The 27,310-nt window shown below is 33.3% G+C and overlaps 2 protein-coding genes and 1 pseudogene across 2 annotated transcripts; 1 reads left to right on the forward strand and 2 right to left on the reverse strand.

Annotated features, from left to right (window-relative positions):
* Positions 1-799: 799 nt before the first annotated feature.
* Positions 800-19,258, reverse strand: LOC134282693 (protein phosphatase 1E-like). Its single transcript, XM_062765099.1, has 7 exons — positions 19,028-19,258; positions 11,604-11,761; positions 11,089-11,288; positions 10,594-10,782; positions 10,196-10,339; positions 9,596-9,689; positions 800-6,155 (listed from the first exon to the last, which is right to left on the reverse strand). Exons 1-7 carry the CDS (start codon positions 19,231-19,233, stop codon positions 4,612-4,614), a joined length of 2,535 nt encoding a protein of 844 aa, XP_062621083.1. The 5' UTR covers positions 19,234-19,258; the 3' UTR covers positions 800-4,611.
* A 2,032-nt stretch (positions 19,259-21,290) lies between these two features.
* On the reverse strand, positions 21,291-23,511 carry LOC134282646 (uncharacterized; annotated as a pseudogene).
* A 1,606-nt stretch (positions 23,512-25,117) lies between these two features.
* On the forward strand, positions 25,118-26,914 carry LOC134282647 (uncharacterized). The gene is made up of 4 exons (XM_062765044.1): positions 25,118-25,212; positions 25,435-25,530; positions 25,711-25,795; positions 26,108-26,914. Exons 1-4 carry the CDS (start codon positions 25,120-25,122, stop codon positions 26,758-26,760), a joined length of 927 nt encoding a protein of 308 aa, XP_062621028.1. The 5' UTR covers positions 25,118-25,119; the 3' UTR covers positions 26,761-26,914.
* The last annotated feature ends 396 nt before the right edge of the window (positions 26,915-27,310 follow it).

The raw sequence follows: 27,310 nt of genomic DNA on the forward strand, positions 1-27,310 counted from the left end.
TCCCCTCGCAAATAGCATATCTATCAAACATGGCAGCATTCGGCATCGAAGCCGGTGCAAATTACCCATTGCACTGCTTTTGCAAAATTTTTATCAAACTTTAACTTTGGTGCTAAGACCTTAATTATTACCCTTCTGTTTACTGTCTTTACTTATCACGTGATAAGTGGAACTGTGGGTTTCCGACGATGTGGAGGGGACTGTCACTTTACTGAAGGTGTCCTCCGCGCATGTCCATTATTCTATACCACTGGTTTTTCCGCACTTTTTTCTAAATGTTTGCTGATATTGAGCTGATTTTTGTTGACTTGACCTTGAGAGATACTAGTAGATCAAGTTGGCGTTCCATTCCATTTGTTGGGATTACACTTGCCGGTAGGGGACTAATATTGTTAATTACTCTCAAAATAATTGTTCAGCCCTCGTAATCGATTGATTGGTTGCATGTTGTTTAACGTCCCTCTCGACAATTTTTCCCTCATATGGAGACGCCACTACTTGCGGTGGAGAGCTGTAAAATTTTGTCCTACACTCTGCACTTACGGTCTTTGAGCAGTGAGGGATCTTTTTCATGCCAGCACCTACTGCAACACAGGACCTCAGTTTATACAGTCTCATCCGAAGGACCAGTCTCCACATCCCACAGAGGGATTCGAACCTGCGACGTAAGGATCAACTCCTTACTTCATGACTCTAGAGCAGACGCTCTAACCCTCGTAATGGGAGCTAGACTTGGACATTAATAATGTTGCCCCCCCCCCCCCCCCCCCCGCAAAAAAAAAAAAAAAATACGAACTCATTTTTATGATTGTATAAGAGTATTTATTGTGTATAATATTAGCAGGTGTATACAGATTATAACAATAACAATATGGCTACAAGATTCATATGCTACATTTACATAATCTTCTCTATAACTCATCCAGAAACAAATAACACATCAAACAACAAAACATCAAACCAATACAGAAAAAAAATACAATATCATTAGGAATTAAAATTGCATGACTGGCATATAGTAATTGTCTATTTCAATATCAATAAAATCAAAAGGAATTTTTAATTATCCCGCATAATCATGATACAATAAATCGTTTAATCTGGGCACCACTTGGTCCAAAGGATTAGAATACATTGTGATTAGAAAACATTTTGAACAAATGAAATTTGCTGAAAAGAGCTTCGAGTTACTGTATTAGGCAAGATTTTGGAATACAAACCATCCAGAATAGACAAGTTTTACTGTATTTCAAGTATCTTAAGTACTATAAATGTCTTTGTGAATTTTATCATGACTTCACAAACAAACAAAAAAATACAAAGAAATATTAAATAAAAACCTACAGGTAAAAGAAAGGTCAAGAAAGTAACTTTCTATAAAACCTTGAAGTTTCAAACCGAAGTGAACAGCTATCCATTATAATAAGCATGCATTTACTTAGTCTTATTTTGCAATTTCATTTTTCAAACATGATAATAATCCAAGTCCAGTGATTTCAGCATCTTTTCACACATTAAATCCACATAAAATTCACAAAATTGTCTTCCATTATTTATAAAATCCTTATCATTTAGCATAAAAATATATTTCTTTAAACTACCAGTAACACTAAATCATGTTTCAAACCATCAACCTACCTGAATCAAATTATGAACATTTCACATTTTTCAGCATTACACTTAATGTTTTTTTTTCACCTCTAGACTTAAACAATACTCTGAATTATGATAAGCATATACATATACAAATTTATATTAGATAAATACAGTCATGTATTTCATTTGAAAATAAAACTTATCTTTGACAATTTAAATATAAAGTTACCACCAGTATCATGCACCAGTGCTTATAATACATTTTTTAATCATATAAATATTATACATATTTTTATTTGAAAATGAAAATGTCCTTATCTGTGTTAAAAATGGGCCTATCTTTTACAATAAATGTGATCATGATTTGAATTATATGAAAGTTTTTTGAATAACTATTTTCAAGAAAAACATATTTTGTAAGACATATTATATTACACTATAGGTGAGGATAAAATTAAAAAATGACAAAAAAGAAGTCTCTGATGAGACTGTAGCTCTACTGGGTTGTAGCTACAACAAAGGAAGAGAAAAGTTGCAATTATACTTGAAATTATGGCAAATTATGGCAACAGCAATGCAAACATAATTATGATCCTTTTTGAAGTGAATTTTATTGCAATTGCAAAGGAACCCCCCCCCCTCCCATCCCCTTTCCAAACATACTTTTTGCTATTGGAAATGTTTACTGAAAAGCCAGTTGCTCCCAACATTTTTATGCAGTATAGTCAAATAAGAGTTTTGTAGTAGTGTATGAATAAAATTGGTTGTGAAAGAAGTCCCTCCCCCCAATGAAATAGGATTTTTGAGTTTGGGACAATTCTCTGATTGCCTCTCTGATATAGAAATATGTACCACTGTATCAACGGTCCTCTTGTACACCACGTTTTACAGAGCTGTAGGAGTACCATTTCTTTTAAAAAATGTTTAAACATAAATGGTTTGATAAAGGACAACAGACACCTTACAATTGCATGATTTCTTCTGGTATCGGACCAGTAGAGCCAAAAATTAATACCAGCAAATTTCTTCTAAAAACACACAAAAACTTGCAAATGTTTTATGTATCAATTTTCAAACATGCGTTATAAAATAACATTGCAAATGTATCATACATGTTTCAAATTAAAAAAAAATACTACCTGGTAATAATCATGCTTCCATTCTGAAATTTAATTTATCTCTTTGATAATTAATCATTTGAAATTTCTTTAATTTTCCCAGCAATTCTATTTTCATCAAAAATATACCCGTTAGATTGAATATTAAAGTTTAATATTAATTTTAAATAAGAATAATATAAGCAATTATATCACCAGAACCCATAGCTGCAGAACTGTAGCTCTCCAAAAAAAATATATTGACACACCGGAGAGCTACAGTGCCACCCACTGAAATAAATAACTGTATATTTATTAAGCACAAAAAAGTGCACAGTCTCTCAACTCATTTCTCCATGATTGTTAAACTGTCATATCAAAATATTACTAACCCTGTGTTCCTAACTTATTCTTTCACTGTTTCCTAAACAAAATTTTCCTTATGATTGTTGGTCAATAGCCCTCCTGGCATTGAAATTGAGATCATCAAAAATTTTGTCTATTTATACAGCCATTTTGGTTTGCAAGATAATCCGGTCCAACGCACTTCGTGCAGATATCAACTACCAGAGTACTTGATAGAAGAGTAGGGAACTGTTTGAAATCTAGCTTTTTCGTAATTGAGATAAGACTTCGATAGAATTAATCCAGAACCAAGCTCACGTTTTTGTGCACAATAAATATAGGTTTTTCAATGGGAGACACTGTAGCTCTCCAGTCTGTCAATATATACTTTTCGAAGAGCTACAGTTCTGCAGCTATAGAACCCATTACCTTCTGTTATTCATACATAACATATACACAGAATAGTATGGTGGATTATTGTTACAGTCAAGTTCAAGACATTACTTCCAAAAATGACATAATGTTCATGTGAATGGGTGTGCATATAACATAGGAATAACAGATCTACCCAGGTATCTAGTGACCCACATGCTAATTAACATGACCTCCTAAACATTTAAACACAACTTTTTTTTTTTTTTACAAATCAATCTTACTGATCTTTATCTTATTTAGCTAACATCCATGAGTACTTTGTTGATTTAATTATGATTGTGTCCTATCTTTTTAATATTGATTATGAACATTTAATTTACACATGTACATCTTATCTAGTTCCCTGCTAACTCTTTGTGAAGTAGCCAAAAAAAAAAAATTAATGAAATGCAAATTTAAGTTTTAATTGTGACTAGAATGTGCTTAATGTAGAAAATACATGACTACTTTAAATGGAAAAAAAAAAATCATTAAATGTTATTATGAATCAAATAATACAAATATGATCTACTACTAAAGATTTCTATAATAAATAAATAATTCAATTTTTCAAGCAACCAAAATGTAAACCTACATTCATGGTAGTAAAATAGAGAAATGACCATTTCTACTCTTTTTTGAGGAAAAAAAAGAAAAATGAAAATTGTTAATTTAAGAACAATGATAGGCCTACATATTGAAAAGCACCAATTGTTTACATCACTCCTGGATTATACTATGCTGCCTGGTTATACACCAATAGGACACCACTCACACCATAATAACAAAATAATAATCGTACAGAAAGGAAAATAAAATGTGTTAGAACACATCAAACCATGAAGTACACTGAAACATTACATCACCTGCTGATTTTCTTCTCATAGACTAAAAAAAATTGACAAAATGGTTTTAAAAAATCAAATTTCAGCAGTCAATGCAAAGTATCACAATGTTAATTTACTTTAAGGAAGCACTGCTTTTAAAAGTTTAAGAATAAATGCACTCAAAGGGGGACAATTCTAACAAGATATTACATGAGCAAAAATCAATATGATTATCAAATTATTGCCTTAAAAAAATTAATTACACTGATGGTCTATGCAAACTGATTGTAAGCATGCATAAATAATTAAAAGTTGGTGTATGAAGCTCTGCTTCAATCTGAACACTCCGAGGATGGGTATATCTTGACATTGGAGAAGGGAGTGGGGGGAGGTTCAGCCAACGAACCTCCTGTATTTAATTTCGACAATTTTCGTGGGCGCCAGGATTGGTGGAAAGCAGGGACAGTTTTCGGATTGTTTTTCGGTTGACTGGCTTGAGATGATTTAGACTTGGGGGTTGAGGTAGTTTTAGTTTTGAAATTGGAGGATGCTGTGAAAGTGGACAATGGATAATCAAAGACGGTGTGGGGCATTGGAATCTCCTCAGCGTTTGGCTGCTCAGGGTCAATGAAATGCTTAGACTTAGACAATTTTTCTAGAAACTTAACATCTGCACTTGTCTGGGATGGAATGCTTGGATCAACTGCACCACTATTTAAGATGTTAGCTAGTATGACTCGGGAGGAATTCTGAGAATTCCTTAAAGAGCTGAGCTTATGGTTCCTAACAGCAGCTGTATTTTTTCCAGTAAAAGCCCAAACTACTGGTGTAGTCCCATCAGCTTTTTTCCTCCCCCTTCTTGGGACAACATACTGACCATCGCGATTCTGCTCCCTAAGTTTGGGATTCTTGTTTCGTTTTGGTTTTTTCTTTCCAGTATCTTTTTTCCTATATATTTCATCCTGAATTACATAATTGGAAACAATTGGAAAATCTTCATGCATGGGTGCCAAAGAATTGGACATAGCACTAGGTTTTCTGCTGCCCTGCAACCCATGCCTGAATTCAGAGATTGTACTTCCCTGATTGGGCAGATAGGACATAAAGGTAGACAATCCAATTTCCACTGGTAAACTATTACCTGAAATTTTTGGAGCACTTGCAGACTCTTGAGAAGGTGGAACAGTCTCTGAAAGGGGGAGATCTTTTGAAGCAGAACTGACTTCCTCTGGTTTACTTTCATCTGGAATAGGTTCTACAGGCTTAGGTGAAGGGGTCCTAGGTTTATCTTCTGAAATCTGAGGTGCAGAGTCTGCAATAATGAACACAGGTTCTTTCTTAAGTACGCGGTCAGTGGGAAGAGGAGTATTTTCGGGTTTATCTGAGTTGTTTTGTTCCTGAGTTTCCTGTTGCTCTGTGCTTTCCACTTCTTCCTTCGGCTTATTGCCGTCGTATTCAGTATTGCCATCGTCGGAGGAATTTTTAGAGTCATCTCCCTTTTCGGAGGAAGAGTCACTGTCTTTTTTGCCATCCACGTCATCCATCTTCTTGTCTCCCTGAGAACTAGAAATCTTGTCAAATGAAAATACTGGCATAACGGCTGGTTCTGCTATTTCGTCCCTGAGAAATACTATCACTACAGTTATATTGTCTGTGGACCCGTTTTGTTTTGCTAATTCTACCAACATTTTAGCTACACTGGCCTTGTCACCATTGGTTTTCTGCAGATGGTCATATACTATTTTGGGTACGTCATTCTGTGATATACCATCCCACATGCCGTCACATGCCAGGATGATATAATCCTCCGTACCCTCTAATTCTAGGACAGTCGTGTCCGCGTCACTGCAGATAAACTTCTTCTGGCTGATATCTCCTATAAAAAATATAAAACATTTACTAATGCTGTGAAGATCTGATTATATGATTTGTTTCTTTATTAGTGTAATTGGTATGCATAATCAATAAATATTAATCTGTTCAGTTCACAGTCTCCTTAACAGAGAGTTGACTGATTTCCTTCAGTATCAATCATATTACAGGGGTTAAAAAATACTTGATATTGTCTAGTATTATATAAATATAATCACAGGGAAGTACAGAGCAAAATTAACTAATATTATTAATTTTACTTTTTACTTCCTGTGACTTCCCTGTGATATTTCTATAATAAACAAATTCTGTTATTTGATTTTATAGTAAGGTCATTTATAGATGTACATGTATATATAAAAATACATTTTATTGACCAACTTGATAATGAAAGATGCCAATTGCATTGGAGATTAAACTTAAGATAATGCAAAATCTGCAATATAACTCAAATAATGAATTTATGGCTACTTAAAATGGCCAGACAAATGGAAACTAGAAAACTGACCAGTCAGCAAGGGCCCCGCCATGGGGTAGAATTAAAAGGGTGCAGCTTACAGAATGATTAATAAATGTACAAAGAAAAAGCAACAGCAACTGTATTCTTAAAATTTCAACATAATTCCTGAATATTCAAAAACCTGAAAATAATATTCTTGTATTTACATTAGGCAGTAAAGAACAACTTAACATTGAATTTATATTTAAACAATTATGAATCTTGTGTTATATAAAATGCCAGCCTTCAATGAATGCAAATATCATGAAGGCTTGACAATAACTTCAAACAAACAGCAGTTGCAGACAAAGGTTTTCATTAATCTTAAAGTGACAGATAAAGAGAAGCCTACTAAATTTTCTGCAGCAGGCTAGATACTTAATCCCAAAGGATTAATTGTACCTCTCTCATCATTTTCTTCTAAAGTTACGATAAGAACTTTTTCAGTATTAATGATAGAATGGGGTTATTATACAACTACATTAAAAATTAAAAACATTCTTGAATTAATATATTTAAAAAAAAAAAAAAAGAAGGAAAAAAGTGAAAAAAAAGTACCCTGGTAAATCAAAAAATCTTCTTTAATCTATTTCTTTTTTTAGGATTCAATGAAATCATAAATATCAATCAAAAATAAATAATAAAAATTTATATTTAAATCCACATTTCAGAGTGTTCATAGCATTCCAAATTGATTTAACTTCAAAATAAACTTCATTTGCAGACAGAGGTGGTAATTAATCTGAATTTGACAGATAAAGATAATGCTCTGGATTTTCTTCAGGAGGAAAGCTAATTAATCTCATGGGACTCCTAGTAGCATTCAGTTTACTGAATGGGAACATCTTCAGCAGTTATCTCTCTTTGCCAATGCATTCTTATATAAAGTTAAGGAATCTACCCCACCACCCCAGCTCCAAACCAAGGGACATAGAGAACCAAACTTAGCATCAAAATATGTATTTTTGCCTACTGAACTACCGTACCAAATTTGATCTTAATTGGGCAACCATAAAAAAAGTTGCCCGTTATTCTTATGCATAGTTAAGGAATCTACCCCACCACCCCAGCTCCAAACTAGAAGACATAGAGAATCAAACTTAGCATCAGAATATGTATTTCTGCCTATTAAACTACCATACCAAATTTAAACTTGATTGGGCAACCATAAAAAAAGTTATTAGAAAAAAACAGAAAATTTGTGGACGGAAGAGTGACAGACGGACAGACAGACAGACAGACAGACAGACGGACGGACAGACAGAGTGATTACTATAGGGCACCCACAAATCCTTGCGGGGCCCTAATAACAATTAACTTAAATTTTCTTGGAAAGTGAGGGTAAAATCACGAAAAAAAAAATATATTGTACAGTATAAAATGTACATATTAAAAGTAAATATATATCTATCATTTTACTCAAACTGGTGTACAATTGTACATTGTTTACTCACATTATTATGACATAACAAAACTTAATATATCTCAAGTTTCTTCCTTATTCCAATTGCATAATACAACAAAGCATGTTTTTTTCTTTTTTTACATTTATCTATTTCCTGATTCTTCAAACACTGACAGTCAAGAACTTCCCTGTGTAATTTATATAACACTTAACTTCTCATGAAACAACTAATAATATTTTTTTTTTCTTTTTTTATCACAATTGATATCTAGCTGTGAATGTGCGGTCACCTTCCACATTGAACAGCTGTGTCAACAATTGGTGCATATTGTGTTGTACATCAATTATTTCTTCATCAATGAGTGTGAAATTTCCTTATTTTCTAAACTTTCCTTTCTACAGGTATACATGTATTCAAATTGAATTTCAAACTGCTAGCAAATCTTTTTTTTGTCTCTGAGCCAATACTTTTTAAGGAATGAAGTTTATTTCAACTTATACCGGGGAATTATACGATATAACATAACTTGGGGCAGTTTACGCTTTATAAACCGCAAAGCGGTTTATAAAAAAGCGTAAACTGCCCCAAGTTTTGTTATATCGTATAATATAAGTTGAAATAAGCTTCATTCCTTATAATTTAATTTCAGTGCAGACAATGACATTTTTCCCCCAGAATAAGGCTTCACATTGATTATATTTTATATTTTAAAAGTAATGTCAAGCGGAGTAATACGTTTTTTGACGTAACTGATTGTGACGTAGGCAAGTTAAGTTATACAAAATGGATAAAATCTTTTATGCAATCAAATGACGTGTTACAAGTAAAATTAAATTATTTTAAAATAAAGCAAACTCTTATGTTCCATTAATACTTTTGTTAATTCAACTGCAAACTCATAATTATCTCATATTCAGAAATGTCTAATTTATATGTTAGCACTCTAGATAGCATTATTGAAGCTAATTCTTAGCAGCTCATTACACATGTACAAACAGGTACATGTATAGCTTAATTATAACATCAAAAGTCAATACCACAGCAATGGAAGTCTTCACCCTAAAACTTGGCACACAAGTTACCTATCGATCGCGCAACAGAGAGAATGGCATTGACCCTCCAAATGCCCCTGACATTTAGAACGAACCCTCCTAAAGCCTCAATCCTAGCCTGCTCATCCTGTCAAAAAAACGACCATACCTCAATTACTGCAATATCATTCAAATGGGAAACAAAGCCTAAAGTTAGGATTGGAATCTCAATCATTTCTGACTTTTCATAGACAAATGGACATTACATGTCCAATGCCTAGACCTTGTTTCAATTTGATGGGGATTTTCAGTTCTCATTGCATCAATCAATGATTTCAATAATCTCTTAAGCACTTGCAGTTCAAAATAATCAGCATCCTTGTAAAGTGATTTGCGAGATCTGTATAACCAAAAGAGATTTTATGAAATCTAACAGAGAATGTAGTACAGTAATGACATGGGACCAATCCTTCTATCAGACCGTGTTTCCCATTCTTTCTGTGGTTACCTATAGCCCTGGACACAGCCAGATTACCATTAACTCGCCACGTCCCCATGTACAGGACCACTCCACCTAAAGCTTCTATACGGCTTTTCTCATCCTGAAAAATTTTCTTTTTATATTGACTTTTGGCTAGAAAAATTTTACTCTTGGAAAAAGAATTAACGTATGAGTTCTTTCTTTTCCTATCTAATCAGGTCTTTTTTATTCTTTCTGGAATTTCATAAATTTTATCCCCATTTATAGCAAAGTATGCAACTGCTCATATCAAAATCTTTGAGTATCATTTGTAAATGATCCGTCAGTTGCAGAGTACATGTATATGTTCTTACAAATATGTCTCCTGTACATCAAATGCAAGCTTCTCATATGTTACTGTTTAAAAAACAGTCATTTATCCTTACAGTATGTCATACTCATACATACAGCACATTTTCTCTGATGTCTAGGTGTATATAAACAAAAAATATTTTGAAAGACTTGACTTTTTAAATTTAACCCCATTTTCATAAAGAAACATAATACTGAGGAAATTTTACCATCTCTGAAGGTTATAATTATGTGATGAACAAAACATGCAGTTCTAAACATAAATCCTTCCTTTACCTGCCTCTCTGGTTTGTGGGGGTTCATGATGGACAGAGCCTGACCGTCCCTGACCAGACACGCCTGGGAGTCCCCAAGCCATGCCAGGTACATGGTCTTATCTCTGATCAACACCGTTAGTCCAGTGCAGCCACTTTTCAATCCCTAAAAATATCAAAATTTTAAAATTCTCAGGACAGTGATTTTTGTTTTAACTAAATTGTACATTAAAGTAATTAACACTGATTCATTTGTTAAATACAAGCATCATCAATTATGACACTAATAAGTACGATTCTTTGCACCTTAAATCTCTTGTAACACAATCATATATTCTTCAAAGGGAGGTAACTCAGAAAATATCACTTTATGTCATTTAAAAATGGCACACAAAAATATCATTTAAAAGAAAGTTGAACCTCTCTTTGAGCTTTTTTAATGAAATGTTCATCTGTTGCTGAATAGGAACACTTCAGGGCAGATGCTGGATCACTGGAGAACTTCTCACAGGAGGGCAGATGTACATGTAGATGATTGGAGGCGTACACCGCTGCCTCAATCCCAGCATGCCCGTCAAACACACTGTAATACGACTGATGAGGAAAATCCTGAAATAATAGAGTCAACTTATATAGAATAAATATCCTGGTACTTTTAAAGACCACAATTAATCAATATCGATCCATTCAAATCTTATTAGATTAATTACAATGAATTTTATTTTTTCCTTTGTATTGACTGTGAATTCATGAGTGACTGATTATCTTAATTAAGGGATGATTCAAGCTTCACTGGTAAATAAAGTTACAATAGGATGGTTCACTACAGAGCTATACCTCTATTTAACACAATGCTATAGATTAAATTTTAATAAATTGTGAGTCATTATTCGAGAGATGGATTGGAAAGCACACCTTGAGATCAAACAGTGTATTCATGTCTGGAAGCATCACATATCTGTCCTCCATTTTACGTCGAGTATTTTTAATTTCATAATGGTAGCATTCGTGAACCTGAGCTGGAATGGGAATATCTGGCAAGTCTTTGTTCCATTTTTGGCACACTTCATCCACCATGTCAATGATGTGCTCCATGAGTGATGAAGCATCCAGAACTATAAAAGACATCAACTTACAATAAATATACCCCCCAAAAATCATTCTATGAAATATATTTCCTTATTTCAAATTAGATTCTTAAATGTACAAATGCACATAAAAGATTTCAGATGTACAAGTACCTAGAGTATTTTAGTGGTCCAGCTATGAAAAGAAAAATTAAAATCTTTTCTCCAAATACACAGTTTATATGATAATAAACTAGAAGAGAGTTGTAAATGTATTTTATCTGAATGTCTACTAAATCAGCAATTGTAAGTTTTGATTTTATTGTTAGACTTTAACTGGTCTAAGTCTTCAGTAACCACTACCTGACTCTGGACGCTGGATTTCATTGTTGGCATTCTTCTCCTTGTTGGCCTCTTCTTCTGGGTCCGGAGTCTGATCCTCAAACTCTTTGAAGTCTAACTTAGTGGCTTGTTCATACACTTCCTTTGTGATGGCAGCAGCTAGAGTAGGTGGACAATTTCTACAATGAAAAAGATGAAGGTAATGAAAAGTGATCACCCTTACAAAATCTACAGACATTACAATTCTGTGAAAATAGTCCAAAACATGAACCCCTGGAGTTTCTAGAGCTGGGATCAGGTGCCTAGAAGGAGTAAGTATCCCCTGTTGCTCAGTCACAAGGAAACCCCTGTATTGATCAAGAAGATGGAATATTCCATCAACAGAGTGACATTGAGTAGTCTTATAAATTAAAAATCCAACAAGGGTATCCATTTAGATTGCAAAAATCATTTTCCTACAGTATGTACAGAAACACATAATGCAGAAAATTTAACAGGCAAGTTAATTACGCTATTGTTCTTAGTACCATAAACATGATAAAATACATAAAGCACTACGGCTTGGAAAGAAGGTGAACAAACATATATAAGTACATGTATATTACACTTTCCTGTAGTATGTACATGCACATAGACCTCCATGATGATGTATTCATGTACATGTATTGGTTTTATCATAGTACATGTACTGGTATATATAATTCGATCATGTACAAAACCCTTAAGCTTATATTCATGTATATCATTAAATCAAGCAAGATGAAAATTACATATACATGCTGGTACATATTGAATCATATACAGGGGTTTGTAATAGTTTTTTAACACACATCAAGTTCATTTAAGTGTCACCAAATTTGCATAGCCATTTGATATTAACTCTCCATAAATGGATTAAAAATATATAATCTCTGATTTGACTTCCACACCAGACATTTTTGCTGATCGATATATACAATCAATTTCTAGAGTGCCTTTCTATTTCAACACAGATCACCAAGCCCTAATGAAGTTTGATCAATTATGTAAATGAAAAAAAGACTCATCCATTTGAAATTGTATGAACATGAGGTCGATGTACATGCCAAACCTTGTCTATGTACAATGAACTTGCCATTAAGGATGTAGCAATGGTTAATAAATTTGAGGCCCTACATATGCGTACACCTTTCAAGTGTAGGAGATACAAATATGCTCTACAGGGGGTGGATATATCAAAACCTCGCATGAATAAAGATTAATTATGGTTAGTGCCTCACCTCACATTTAAAATTTAAAATAAACATTGAAAATGACCTATATACTCATGTAGTCAGTATCAAACTGAGTTTTAATAAAACCAAGTCAGTGGTCACCTAAAGCAATTCAAATGGGAGATAGTACTCCATAAAGGAAAATCTGTGATGATCTCGTAAAAAACATATGCCCTTGAAACCTATTGCTTCAAGATTAACATGTGCGATAAACATTAGGCATGACTCCAATAGTTTGCTCTCTAATCTTGTTTGAAGAGTGGCTGGATTGGAATAAACTGTGTGGATGGGGTCAAAGAAGTCTTTTTATCTTAACTTTATAGAAAATCTTTAAACTAGGCTAAAAGATAAGTTCTTATAAAAAAAAAATCTGATCTCCTGGGTACACTTCCCATCTTTACATTCTATAAGTAAAATGCATAATCTGATCATGTAGACTTAATACATGAAGGGAATTTGCTTTTGTTATGCGAATACCAAACCCGCATTTATACTATAAGCATTGGAGATGCCTTCAAAGTCTTTAAAACAGAGGAATAAAAAGGCATATGGTATACTTTTTATACTGTACATTCAAAAACAAAAATGGAAAAAATATTTTTTGTATATAACTGTCATAGTCTAAACAAAATAAATCCTTGACAATTTAAACTTCTTGAATAAAATTCTGTTTAATCATATAGATATGTACATGAACATTCTAATTATCAATGGTGGATGAAATGGTCAGAACCTCATTCATATTCTTGCTTGCGATTACATGTACTGCTGGAGCTATACAAAAATTGCTCTGCATTGCTCACAGGAGATTTGAGGAAAACAATACCCTTCCTAAGACCATAGCAAAGATAGATCCCTTCCTAACCCACCCCTCCCCTCTTTATAACATTAAATATTTTGTCAAGGACCTCTTCTGGGAAAGAAACCTTGAATAGTACCTTTGTCTTCACTGAAATATATATGGCATTTGCATGTTCATGATGTCAAAATTTTAAAATTTCTTTTTCTTCTATAATGGCCAAGTGTTATCCGCAAATACAAGGAAAAGTTAGTACATTCAATACTTAATATATTTCTGCTTTGCATATTTTGAAATGGCAATTTCTTCTTTTAATTAAATTTTATCTTGAATATTAGCTAAATATAGTACCTGTGTGTGCTAAACATGCCACTAAGTTGAACGTGTGATGGTTTTTACATGGTAATTTACTTCCAAAGTCCAGAATGCAAGCAAAGTCATCTGCATAATATTTTAAAATAATGTATACAGTAATAAAAGTGCACTCAAATTTTTCTTTTAAAATTTTGCATATGTTATAATTGAAAGGTAGAAGTCGATGCATGGAAAGTATATTGCAAGAGTAACACCAAAGTAACAAAAGTTTATACTTTTTTGAATACTGGTACTTGGAAATATATGTTCTGTATATACAATGTACAGTGTATATGGGGGATATTTCGTTACAACCGGTATATTTCATTTAAGTTTTTTCCCTAAATTTGGGATGTTGATCTTGGTTTTATAAATCATAGAGTCTGGGTATCATATTTCTGAATTAATTATATGTATGTATAATAATAGGAGTTTGAGGCAATATGCATGAACAAAATACACCAGTATATAACATGTACCGTATATACTCGCCTATAAGTCGGTTTTTTGGGAGTTCAATTTTGGTCTTAAAGTCTATGTCCGACTTATAGGCGAGTCATAGAGAGATATGTATTTTTCTGGACGCTGAAATGTAGTATTTCATATGCATTTCCGACGATTATCAAAGTAAATGTCTGGATATGTAAGATAATCTATGTTTTCTTAGATTATACATAAAAAACAAGTATTTACTTACATGTATTTCAATAATTTAATTGTATCTTAAGTGAGCATTACCTGTCTGTTAAATGAGCTAAGATTAAATATCGGTGTTATTCATAAAAAAATTAATTGAAACCAGGTTAAAACATCAAGGATTTACTTGAAATTTTCGCCCAATTTTAGCCAAAAATTGTACCGACTTAAAAGCGGGTCAATAGAAAATTCCACCAAAATAACGTCAAAAAATACAACCGACTTATAGGCGGACCGACTTATAGGCGAGTATATACGGTATGCAGGATGCATTATGTCTCTCTTAGTCCCATAATGAAACCTAAGGTGATTGACCGTTATTGGCGTTTACAACATCCACAATCTGGAGTATATGTAAATTGGGACAAGCACCTGCCTGGAGCATACTGAACTTTATCTACATAAGATAATATATAATCCCTTGTCAAGGAAAATTAATGCAGCTAGCACTAATATTTGCTTCTATTAACTACGACATCGGAACTGTTACAATCAGTATGTAACTCTGGAAATAAAGTTGTTATCTACATACTCAATTATTAATACAGAACTATGATTTGTCAAGAGTCAGCATGGGATCTATAAATAGTAAATGCTGAATGGGCTGTCAAACCTCTTCCTTGTGATGAGGAAACACAGTGAAGCTGTAACACTCAGGAAATCTCCCCTTAACATTCATCTTCCTTTAGCCAACAGAGTAATATATATGCACAAGTCAATCTTTATCCTTCTTCAATGACACCAATTTTTTTTTATGCTTAAAACCCAGATTTTTTTTTCGTTCAGACTGCAGGTGATCAACACCAGGTAAAAAGGGTGTCAGGTTATGTAACATATAATTTACCACTCTTGTTTCAAAGGAAGGAAATAATTTTGTTTGTTTTTTTCTTTCAGTTTAAACACTTTTCAGCATTAAAATTCTGTTTTAAAACTTGTTTACATTAACCAGGGCTCGACATTAACTTTTTTTCCTACTTGTCCAATCGGACAAGTGTCCAAGACATTTACTTGTCCAAACTTCAACTTCACTTGTCCGAAAAATTTTCAATAAAAATATAATAGTTTCAATTTGTAAATTAAAATAAAGTCCATTACACATAACATGTGCTTAATTGATTCGTAATGTTATTGATAAATACAACAAATACATTTATGAAACGAAATTTAATCTAGGCTTTCTGTCCTGACAATAACATAAATGTCCACAAGTGACCCTGTAGACATCAAACAGAATCCACACTTCAGTTCATATCTTCCATGACTTTAGTATCAGTAGTATGTAATATAGTGAACTTTGATCCCGATCGAATATATGCACTCAATATTAATACAGCGACACAAATCGGGATAGAAGTCTGGTTTTTATGTACAGCTTCCATCTTGAAACTACCGATTAGCTTTCAACAGTCTTTCTTTTTATTATTTATAGACTCCTTTACATTAAATTGCACTTGTCCAGTCGGACAAGTGCCCAGCAATATTCACTTGTCGTATTTTCTTTTCACTGGTACCGGACAAGCGGACAAGTGTTAATGTCGAGCCCTGTTAACAAGAAAAAAATTTACGGTATCCGAGAGTTTGAAATACTGAGGTTAAAATACATTAAGTCATTACAAGAGAAAAGGACTACTAGCCCATTTGACAATACATGTATTTTCATGGTATCTAGATATCAACATGCCAGATACATGTATCAAAGTTCATCTGTAATGCATCCATTGGCAAGTATAAATCCTCCAGATATTTACTTTATTAGCAGATGGTTAACTACCTGTGGTACTAAATTCTCTTGTGAAAAATGCATTTTAAACTGAATGGTCAGAAAAATGAAGCTTTATTGGTATATTCTTTCAAAAAAGTGCACATATGACTGAAGAGCTTGTAACCTCAAAGAAGTATTAAAGGTGAATTCTGCATATTAACAAATTATATAATTATGATCTTCAACTTCCCAAAAGTTAACTCAAAGATCAATGAAAGAACAATGAAAGGGATTCTCTTAACTTCTTTCTTTAATAAAAACATTTTTGCCTTCTTTTTGATGCTTCTTATTATAAATTGATTCACATCATCTGCAATGAAGCAGACTTGTTAGCTTTCAATAAATTGAAACCACACGTTTTTTAACAGTTCCAGAGGTAAAAAAAAATCTTGAGTTTGAAAGCTCTACATATAAAGCTTTTCTTTTACATCTAACTTTGATGATAGGTAATATGATAATAGTTAACAATGAGTGAATACCCCCCTTTTTACCTCACACCCATTCTTCCTTGATTGCTGAGAGATGCTCTCTTTTGGTGAGTGAAAGGGCAATTACATCTTATGGGATAAACACAGCACAAAAGTAATATGTAGGCTATACTTCCTAGTTTTATCAAGAAACTGGAAAATTTTTGGACATTTTTTTATGGAAATGTCCAAGAATAAAATAGCAAATAAATTATATGCCAAAATGAAATTAAAATGATCACAGGTGTTTCACAAAACAGGTATATATCAGCAATTCAATCAGCATTATGTATTTGAAATAAAGATATTGTCCCAATTTTAGGATAATAATGCCAAATTTGGCAAGCTCTTTGTTGTATATTTTCCCATTATTAATTTTCATGACTTATGTGGGATCGAGATGCAGACAAGAAGATGGACTCATGGAGGAGGGTAAAATTGAATTTGTGAAAAAGGTGAAAAAAAAAACCTCTCTGTTGTACACACGAGATAATATCCAACAAAATGACGGGATAAAAAAAAAAAGTACGTAAGGGTTGCCCGCAACCCTGTGTCTCGCCTGCTGTCGCTGTGGTTAGTAAGAAATGATTGTCTGATAAACTGAAGCATTTATTGACATTTCAGAAGGAATAACTCAAAAAGTGGATCGAGTCATTTTGCTGGTTTTTAAAGAGATATTGTCATGGACTTAATAAGAACTGTAAAACGTTTCTATCTGGACTGACTATAGGTATATTTTATATGGATTTAATATATAACTTTTGCATACTGATGAACACAACATTTTCCTCTTAGTCAATGAAAAGATGCTGAAATGATTTTAATGAATTACATACATTGTAACATGTCAAGAAAGTTTTAAAATGTTGAAGTTATATTTACTTGATTAATATCTGGAGTCATGTGTAATGCACTGTAAATTCACAAATTATTGTGATGTTTTTATTATTGCGAATATTGCAACGTGTTATGAGTCGCAATAATTTGAACTTGCATTTTGAAATCAAATCCACTGTATATGTATCAAGTCATTCATGCAGAAAATGTAGGTGAAGATTACCTAATTATGGTACTGATATTGTTGGTTACCCATGATGTGTAGACTGACAAATTATCATGCCACTATAAGTTATAGTTGCTGAGATATGGACCTCCACCATAAATTTATGCAAAGTCACTCATGCGGAAAAATGTAGGTCAAGATGACCTAATTCTGGTACAGGCGTTTGTGGTTACCCATGATGTATCCACTGACAAATTATCATGCCACTATAAGTTATAGTTGCTGAGATATGGACCTCCACCATAAATTTATGCAAAGTCACTCATGCGGAAAAATGTAGGTCAAGATGACCTAATTCTGGTACAGGCGTTTGTGGTTACCCATGATGTATCCACTGACTAACTATCATGCCACTATAAGTTATAGTTGCTGAAATATGAACCTCCATTATCAATTTAACCAAAGTCATTCATGCAGAAAAATGTAGGTCAAAATGACCTAATTCTGGTACTGATGTTGTTGGTTACTTATAACCTGTACAATGACAAATCATCATGCCATTATAAGTTATAGATGCTGAGATATGGACCTCCACCAAAAATTTAACCAAAGTCACTCATGCAGAAAAATGTAGGTCAAGATGACCTAATTCTGGTACTGACGTTTGTGGTTACCCATGATGTATCCACTGACTAATTATCATATCCCTATAACTTATAGTTGCTGGAATATAGGTCTTCACCATAAATTATCATGAAAAAACTAAGTCCAACTTAAGGAAAAAATACGGAAAAATTTGAATTTTTTTTTTCAAAATCATACTTGGGATATAAATTTTTATCCATACTGAATATTGTGTCCAAATTTCAAGAAGACTGAATAAAATTTGAGAAAGTTATTGCAGTTTATAAAACTTTGACATTTGGGTTAACCAAAAGTTGGACGCCGACGACGACGACGACGACGACGGAATCTATGGTCGCTATGTCTCGCTTCGCGACATTCGTCGCAGGCGAGACAACAAGTTGCATGTTACAAAAAACACCTGTGAAATGACAAGCTCTTCGGGTTACATCAGTGCACTCACACAAAACACACGGATCAAACTCACTCTAATCCCAAGTAACGCAAACTCCAATCAAAACACTCTCCCTGTAACTCTTCTATTGTTAAATGGCGAGTTGGAGGCCTAAATGGTAACATTTCACTGTCATCCTCATTGTCTTCGATGCGTTTACAAAATGCTGCTAAGAAGCGCTGAAACGACGCTCTGTCATTCGTAAAGGGCTCCTCCATCTCGACTGCTATGTTTGTCATGCCATGAATATTATTGTGCACATAAATTGTGACGTATATTTTCTTGTGTATTTACCCGGAAGTGAATGTCACATGTATATTTAGCGGGAAAATGTGAACGATAATTTCGTGCACGCACTTGTTAACGTATCAGTAGACAAAGGGACGACTTTATACAGTAATTACTGGTACATGTACATGTACAAAGATTCAGGATATACACATAAATTCAAATCATGAAGTGAGTATATTCAAACTTAGATATTTGTGGCTTGATCTGAATGATTTACATAAAGATTACATGTGTGCAAACACTGAAACAACACTTATAGGGGTTACCTGTAGCAGAAGAGTATTGCATGTTGGTGGGAAGAGAGAGGGGGATAGAGAGAAGGATGTATCAGACAATTTCAGTAAACTTGTACTGCAAATTGGGTCAATACAGTGGAGTCGCCAATTCCGGGTCGTCTCCAATTCCGGGTCACTCGCGTGTATTTTATTACTAGTGTTAAAATTTAAGCGCAAAAAACTTAATGAATACGCTGATCACGAAGAACTGGGCTTTCTGTATATAATTAATTACAAAATTTTGAATATAAACTTTAAGAGAACATCCGACAATCGAAATTCTGAAATGCACGCATTAAAGACTTGGATGTTTCTGCTGCGGTGACGGGCTATTTTCGTTTTTGTTCGCTGCAGAAAGGCTGATATAAAAGTTCTAGATAAATAATGATAGCTCGAAATTATGGCAAATGCATTTAGTTTTAACTTAGAAATCAATCATAATGATCGCTGCTCAAATAAAAGTATAATTATTATTAAATCAAACTGTAGTAGTTTCTCCAATTGCGGGTCACGCAATCTCGTGGCAAGAACATGTCAAAATTCTATGTACAAAACCAATCGACAACCATGTATTTACCTTGATTTTCAAAAGTATTCTAACAACAAAATATTTTTTTCTAAAAATTAAAATCGAGTTATCCCTTCAAATGCATTTTTTAATAAATGAATTTAATTGTATTATTTTTAATCCTAATACATTTTTTAATTCGGCATCAGTTTTGTTGTAATTGTTTTAAAAATAATTTAAACATATTTCTGTGGTTGTTTCACTTTTTTCCGAGCTGCATGAATTGTTTTATTTTTCAACAAGAGCGAAACGTTCCATGAATATTACACGACCGTGAAGTTGACCCAATGGAGAAAGTTTTAACTAGGCCCACCCCTGTAAATTTTGTTCCCGTGCAGCTATTCTGAAAAATTCAATTTGTTCTCAATACATAATTGCATAAAATATTTATTGAACAGATTTGCAAAATATCAAAGAAACACCCTGACGTGACCCGGAATTGGCGACTTCACTGTATAATTTAAGCAGTATGGTCCCGCCCTTTTGATATATCAGAATATGGGCGGATCTAACCCAGGGGTCAGCAATAACAAAGCCGCAGAGCTATACTTTTTAAATATTACATGAAAGATCATAACTGATTATACGTTACTAGCCTAGTATATTTCGTTCCTGACCCACAAAGAATTAAAGAGCTTTTGAATTTTCTGTTTCAATTTTTCTCCATGATTTTCAAGCTCAAAATGAATAAATTTTATAAAAGCAACAGTTAATAAAAATAAGAGGCCCATGAGCCACAACGCTCACCTGAGTAACTTTGGGCCTGCTGTTCTTCATGCACCTGATTGTCCCCGTGTAATACTTATTGTGGTCCTCCCTACCCTGGGGGCATGGTTTAAACAATTTAGAATCTACACTACCTTAAAAAGCTTCGACATACACTGTAAATTAATTAAATCTTTTCTGGCATTGTCGTTTTTAAGAAAGAGTTTGCAAGATTTCCCCCTTATATTTCTATGTAAACCTAAGTTTTAGGATTCCCTATTGCACGGCCATTTTCTACCAATTGAATTGAGCTTTCAGTTCAGGTAAGCTAACAAACAAAACCAGTCAACTGTTCAGAAAACATTCATTGTTATGTATTGTTTAATAAATAAATATCTAGAAAAATATACAATATATTATAGATTGTATGATACAAATACTTATACTAGCATTATATTCATATTGTCATCACGGTCGCCAGAATCCCTTCTCTGTGGTAGATCCAGCACTGGCTTCTACTGAAGACTCTAAATTAAAAGACTAGGGCCAGATAAACTTCCGTCTGACGATTCCTCATTACTGGTGAACAGACAGACACGTAGATCCGGGGAAGTGTTTAGATCAATGTCATATCTTCCAGAGAAAAGTAGCTCATCTGGAGAAGGGTATTTTTTGTTCAGAAATGGAAGAGGAGTAGAAGTTCTTGTTGATTTTTTAGCACTATGATTAATGGGGGTGGAGGTCAAAAGGGGTTTATAACTCTGCAGAAAACCGTTTCTTTCTTTTGAATTGTTTCGGCCAATTAACTGATTTTCCTTTTCGTTTGTTCGTTTTGTAATGTTGTCGTTTTCTTCTAAGACGAAAACACGCGGACGTGAAGGAGAGTCGCATGTATTGCTGTTTGATCCCATGACATCAGTGTCAATATCAAAGTCAATGATTTCTCTGCCGCCATTGTATTCACATTTAAAATCGGGGGTGTGAAAGATGTGTCCTGGATAAAATCTTAGATTTATCTGTCCTTGCAGATTGTCAACGGCATTATTTCTTCGCATACATTTGAAGGGATCCACTTGATTTTCTGGTTCTGGTGTGCCAAATCCCCCATGATCCTCCAAACGTTTACCTATACAAAATCAAATAAGTAAAATGGTTATGATAACTGCTAATGAATTCTTTATATTTCTGATACTGTAAGATTTGAAAAAAAAAAACACTCTAAGCCTTTTGGCTTCATTTTATACTTACAGTGACAGGGGCCTGTAACATACTGTATTTGATTTTACGTAATCACTATATGTATACAAAAAGAGATTTGTATATATATATATATAGTGATTACGTAAAATCAAAAACAGAATGTTACCGGCCTCTGTGCTTACAATATATATCCAGCTATAGAAAGTGGTATACCTACATGTAACACATGCAAAAATATCAACAAGCATCATTGTAAGACTATATTTAATCTGTATTTTTTTTAAAAGCATTACACAGAGAATATTAAATACTAAATTCCACATCATATGTCATATCAGCCCGAGTGGCCCCATATCAGCCCGAGGGCCGGCTGATATGACATGATATGGATTTTAGTATGTAGTATTCTATTTATAATATATTTAAAATACCTAATATACGAGTTCACGTTAAGTCATAGAAGAATGCTTTGTGCATATTTAAACGATCTTTTTCTTTAAATTTAAATACAGACAGTATTAGGTAATTGAAATAAATAAGCCCACAAATGTTATTACTGAATTATTTCACAAATATAATTAAATGAAATCAAGTAAATTAACTTTAAAACTTTTTACAAGCGTTACTTTCGGTTTGATAGGGATTTTCTGCCCGCCGGTCCCATGGGTCCGATACGTGGATTTTCGGACCGGTCCTTGATATGGGGTATTGTGACGTCATCCGTATCGCACCGTGCAGAATCGGTGTATTTACTACTAAGTATATGATAAAAGATAATAAACAGCTGTAAATGTAACAAATATAATATTTTTGATTTTTTATATATTGATTACCGATATTTTGCTGATGCATTTCAACCAAGTGAACCAATTGTCATTTTCAGTTTGTCTACTTTCTCCATTTTTGCAAAACGTTTTTCCTACAAATGAAAAAAAATCATATATTTAAAAAAAAAATAGTAATCAATTTTTTATGCATATTTCTTATTTTAAATGACGAGAGAAGGTAAATGAAAAAAAAAATAGTGGAAATTCATTGAATGCAAGCGTAAGTTTCTCAAATACATATTATTTATGATATAAATTATAGATCACTGAATTCATACATCTTTGCCCTTTGCCCTCATTACAATATTCTTCAGCTGCACGAGACATTTGTTGATCCTGTTTTTTCGTCGCTTCTCTGTGATTGGCTTGCTGACCTGAGTAAAGTGAATTGGCATACAAAAAAAAAAATTATATAAACTATATGAAATCTTGTTTTTAATGATACAAACGATTTGTACAAATGTGCGCGTGCGTTATGAATTTTAAGAATCGTTCAAATCCTTTATATATATGTACATCATTTTTTTTCTGTAATTAAAAAAATTAGGCATTTTACCTTACTGTCAGTTTTAGGAATATCTTCATTGAACAAAGACGCATAATGCTTCATCAGTATTTCAGCCACTGAATTCTTTGCATTTTGAACCTCCATTCCTTACAAAGTACGTTTATTTGACGTATACAATGCTTGGGTTGCTTGCATGTGGAACGCAAGGATTGGAATTAGAATTGGTTGTTCGCAGATCTTATTTAAACTTTTTTTCACAAAGTTTACTTAATCAAAACAGACATAAGTATATTTCATTTGAGTAGTAATAGACACTCTCTGCAAAACGGTTAGCATTGTGGCATGTCATATTAAGTGTTCAGTAATTATGGTAAAATAGCAATTAATAAAGCATTGTTGTTGTTGTTTTTTTACGTGATTACTCCAGTATCTAATCAATGTTTTCTCTGTAATAGATCGTCCAGATACTGTATCTGCATGTTTTCATATTTGATTAAATTTCTTTGTTATCTAGAATCAAGGACAGAAAATACAATATAACTTTTGTCAAAAATCTTGAAAATAATAACTTGTTATTTGCAAGGGAATAAAATTATTGCCGCATATATTTTCATTTGTTATTCAAAATTTCACAATTCTGGGATTTAATTGTTTTGATTAATAAGAATGGTTGCTAGAATGGTGGCAATTTGAACATCATAGAAAGTTAATAATGTCTTTATTCGGATCATTTACGATCAATATACATGTAGGTCAAAAAATACATAAATACCAATCGAGGTATCCGTTTTTGGTTTGTGCCATCGGTCCTTTAGTTTTGCCTCCTTCGTGAATGCCATTTTTTTTTTGAAAATGAGAATATCTACGTGTACGAGTATAACTGTGTTATTTTTTTTCTTCGTGTTTTTTTTTAGAATTGGTTAATTATTTAAAGATATGTACTTTTCCAGGGATCGGAAAAATGTTTTTAATTTGACTTTATACATATGAAATGAACATTCGTCAAAACTCTGTAAAAATGTATTTATTATTTTAATTTATTTACTATATCCAATAATCACACGCATTATACTTGTACCTGAAGAGATTATTGACTTCCGATCATCTAGAAAAGGTTATAAAAAGTTGTACTCCAGTTTCATGGATTTTTAAAACTGACGACTAAAAATATTGCGATTGCACAATGGATCAAAGAATCTGATATATAATTCGAATTCGAATGATGACTATGGATTTATTATTATCTTTTCCCTAAAATTACTTCTAACATTTCTCGTAAAACATATCGTAATCTTGTAGATAGTAATAAAATAAGGGTATCGTCTCCTATAATATTCTGTCGCGGTAATCAAATACATGTACATGTGATTCATTTATTTCCATTTGTTTCATAAATCTGAACAAAGTAATCTTGACTAATTAACGGTTTAATTATAATTAATTTCAAACAAAGAAAACACAATATATATTAATAGATTGGGGAAAACTATCAGAAAAACGATACATCCTGAATCCGTTACACAAATTAGTAATTAGCGTGTCGAACTCCTAATTAGAGTCATCTGGTCAGTATCACTATACCGTTATACTAACTGTACTGTAGAAGTATTACAGGTAGTAAATACTACTCCAGCGAAATATACTACATGTATATAAGTGAGTTGTTATTTGTTTTTCATCACAACAAATTTTTCTTAACACAAGAAAAAAAACCCAAAAGCTTACAGATAGAACGCATTGTTTAATTAGGAATGGAGGTTCAAAGGTCCAAGAAATCAGCTGGTGGGAAATTAATGAAGCATTTTACAGCGAATGTTGGCGCGATTCCAATCATTGGGAACAAGGTAAAAATAAGAAAAAAGAATAAACTCCTTTGATTAATACACACAAAGAGAAAAATAAATGTAGCTAGAATAAAAATTATTATTAGTTAATCTCTTCATTACTTCTTTTTAATATATTGCCACAAAATTGTACCAAATAAATAAATGAAAAAAAGAAAAGAAAATGGACAATATTCACTTTCCTTTTGAATAATGTTATTTTATTAATTTCATTTTACTCAGGCCAGCAAGCCAATCACGGAGAAGAGAAGAAGAGACAGGATCAACAAATGTCTCGTGCAACTGAAGAATATCGTAATGAGGGCAAAGGGCAAAGATGTAAGTTAAAATTCCTACTGCCCCTACTGTTTTTCCCCACCCCATTCATATCTCGTAAGCTTTTGGAAAAAAGACCGTTCCCTACTTCCTCTGAATTTCCTCACTGTTTGTTAATAGTTTCCTTAACGTTTCCCCAGATTTTTATACCCAAATCTTTATACATTCTTTTTTTTCATGTAGGAAAAACGTTTTGCAAAAATGGAGAAAGCAGACATACTGGAAATGACGATTGGCCACTTGGTTGAAATGCATCAGCAAAATATCGGTAATGATAATTTTTAAATATGTATGTTAATGTGTATGGTAAAACCTTTTCCGAAAGGCATCCTTTCCATGCTTATTTATTTTTAAGTTTTGTGTGCGCATATATTTTATTTTAACATGTTGTTTGATTAATTTACGATTTGTTGAGATGGCTGCTTGTTGGTGTTTGGTTGGAAACACAAACGAATTCCCACTTTGTGAGTACTAAAAAAAACCATCAAATTCATTTGCAAAATAAAGTGCTTGCCAAATCTATATTTAAAATAACATATTTTTTCAATTTAATTCATACAACTTGTTTTTTGTTTATCAGGAAAACGCTTTGTGGATCATTGGGGTATTGCCACGCCACAGCCTAAAATTCCAATGGATCCGTTCATAGGAATGAGAAACAACGTAAGAGGGTACACAAATCAGGGTTTTCATCCAAGTGAGCAATTCTACACCCCTGCTTATAAATGTGGATACAGTGGCGATAAAGAAATCATGGACGTCAATTTTGAAACTGATGACGTAATGGAATCAAGCAGCGTTATGTGCGGGTCTGCATCCCGTGTTTTCGTCTTTGTAGAAAATAAAGCTACAACACGCACGCAATTCAAAGAAGATCAAGAAAATTTGTCAAAGGAATGGAACCGTTTTCCCCACATTCACGACCCTCTTTTGACCTCTACCCCAGTGGACGTTAGTGCTATTAAACCAATCAGGACCTCAACCCCTCTCGACCTCCCGTCTCAGAAGAAAACATTCTTTTCTCCAGATGAGTTGCTCTTGTCAGGAAGGTACGACATTGATCTAAACACTTCCCCGGATCTACGTGTCCGTCTGTTTACCAGTAATGAGGAATCATCTGACGGAAGTTTAGGAAGAAAATCTGTCTGTGAGTCTACCAGTGCAGAATTGTCCTCAGAGTCCTCCTCAAGTGGCGGATCTAACAAGGAGAACAGTCTCTGGAGGCCATGGTGATATGCAGGCGTTGAACACTATTAACTAATTTGTAAAAATACAGAATGTATATAATTGTAGATAATAATTTATTTCTTCTGTACATGTCCTGTTGATATCACTAATTTATTACGAATAAATGTAGATCTGCTCAAGCAATTCAATGTTTATTGAATTTTATATAAGGACAAAGGATGCTTGCAGAAATATATCACAGTGCCAGCAATTCCCAGACCTCCACCCCCCAAACAACCGCACGGTGAACTGAAAACCCACTTGTATACACAGGGACTTGAGACAGTCCAAGCAAAATCGGGTATTTATATAGTATATAATAGGGGAGAAGGGAAGTTTGAATATTTTTTTCTAAGTTTTAATGAAGTTAGGTAAATGATTAATTTATGATAATAAAGGACAACATTCTGCCTTTCGACTGGCAAAACTTTTTCGTGTTTTATTTTAATAAAAATCGAGGTTTTGAATGTTTTGAGAGTTTGAAGCGATTCACCGAGGAATTAAGGTCAGACGACACGTTCCTCAAAAATATATAACTTTTCATAAGAAATTGTCA

This window comes from Saccostrea cucullata, unplaced genomic scaffold (assembly GCF_032062105.1).
Source record: "Saccostrea cucullata isolate Sc308-1 unplaced genomic scaffold, CSIRO_AGI_Scuc_v1 ctg183, whole genome shotgun sequence".
Lineage (NCBI taxonomy): Eukaryota > Metazoa > Mollusca > Bivalvia > Ostreida > Ostreidae > Saccostrea > Saccostrea cuccullata.

Excerpts from the sequence above, each read along its gene's own strand:
- LOC134282647 (XM_062765044.1), top strand. The coding sequence starts at position 25,120 with ATGGAGGTTCAAAGGTCCAAGAAATCAGCTGGTGGGAAATTAATGAAG. Across the intron at positions 25,531-25,710 it reads TGAGGGCAAAGGGCAAAGAT|GAAAAACGTTTTGCAAAAAT; the intron begins GTAAGTTAAAAT and ends TTTTTCATGTAG. Across the intron at positions 25,796-26,107 it reads AATGCATCAGCAAAATATCG|GAAAACGCTTTGTGGATCAT; the intron begins GTAATGATAATT and ends TTTGTTTATCAG.
- LOC134282693 (XM_062765099.1), bottom strand. The coding sequence starts at position 19,233 with ATGACAAACATAGCAGTCGAGATGGAGGAGCCCTTTACGAATGACAGA. Across the intron at positions 11,289-11,603 it reads AATCCAGCGTCCAGAGTCAG|TTCTGGATGCTTCATCACTC; the intron begins GTAGTGGTTACT and ends TGTCTTTTATAG. Across the intron at positions 10,783-11,088 it reads ATACACTGTTTGATCTCAAG|GATTTTCCTCATCAGTCGTA; the intron begins GTGTGCTTTCCA and ends CTATTATTTCAG.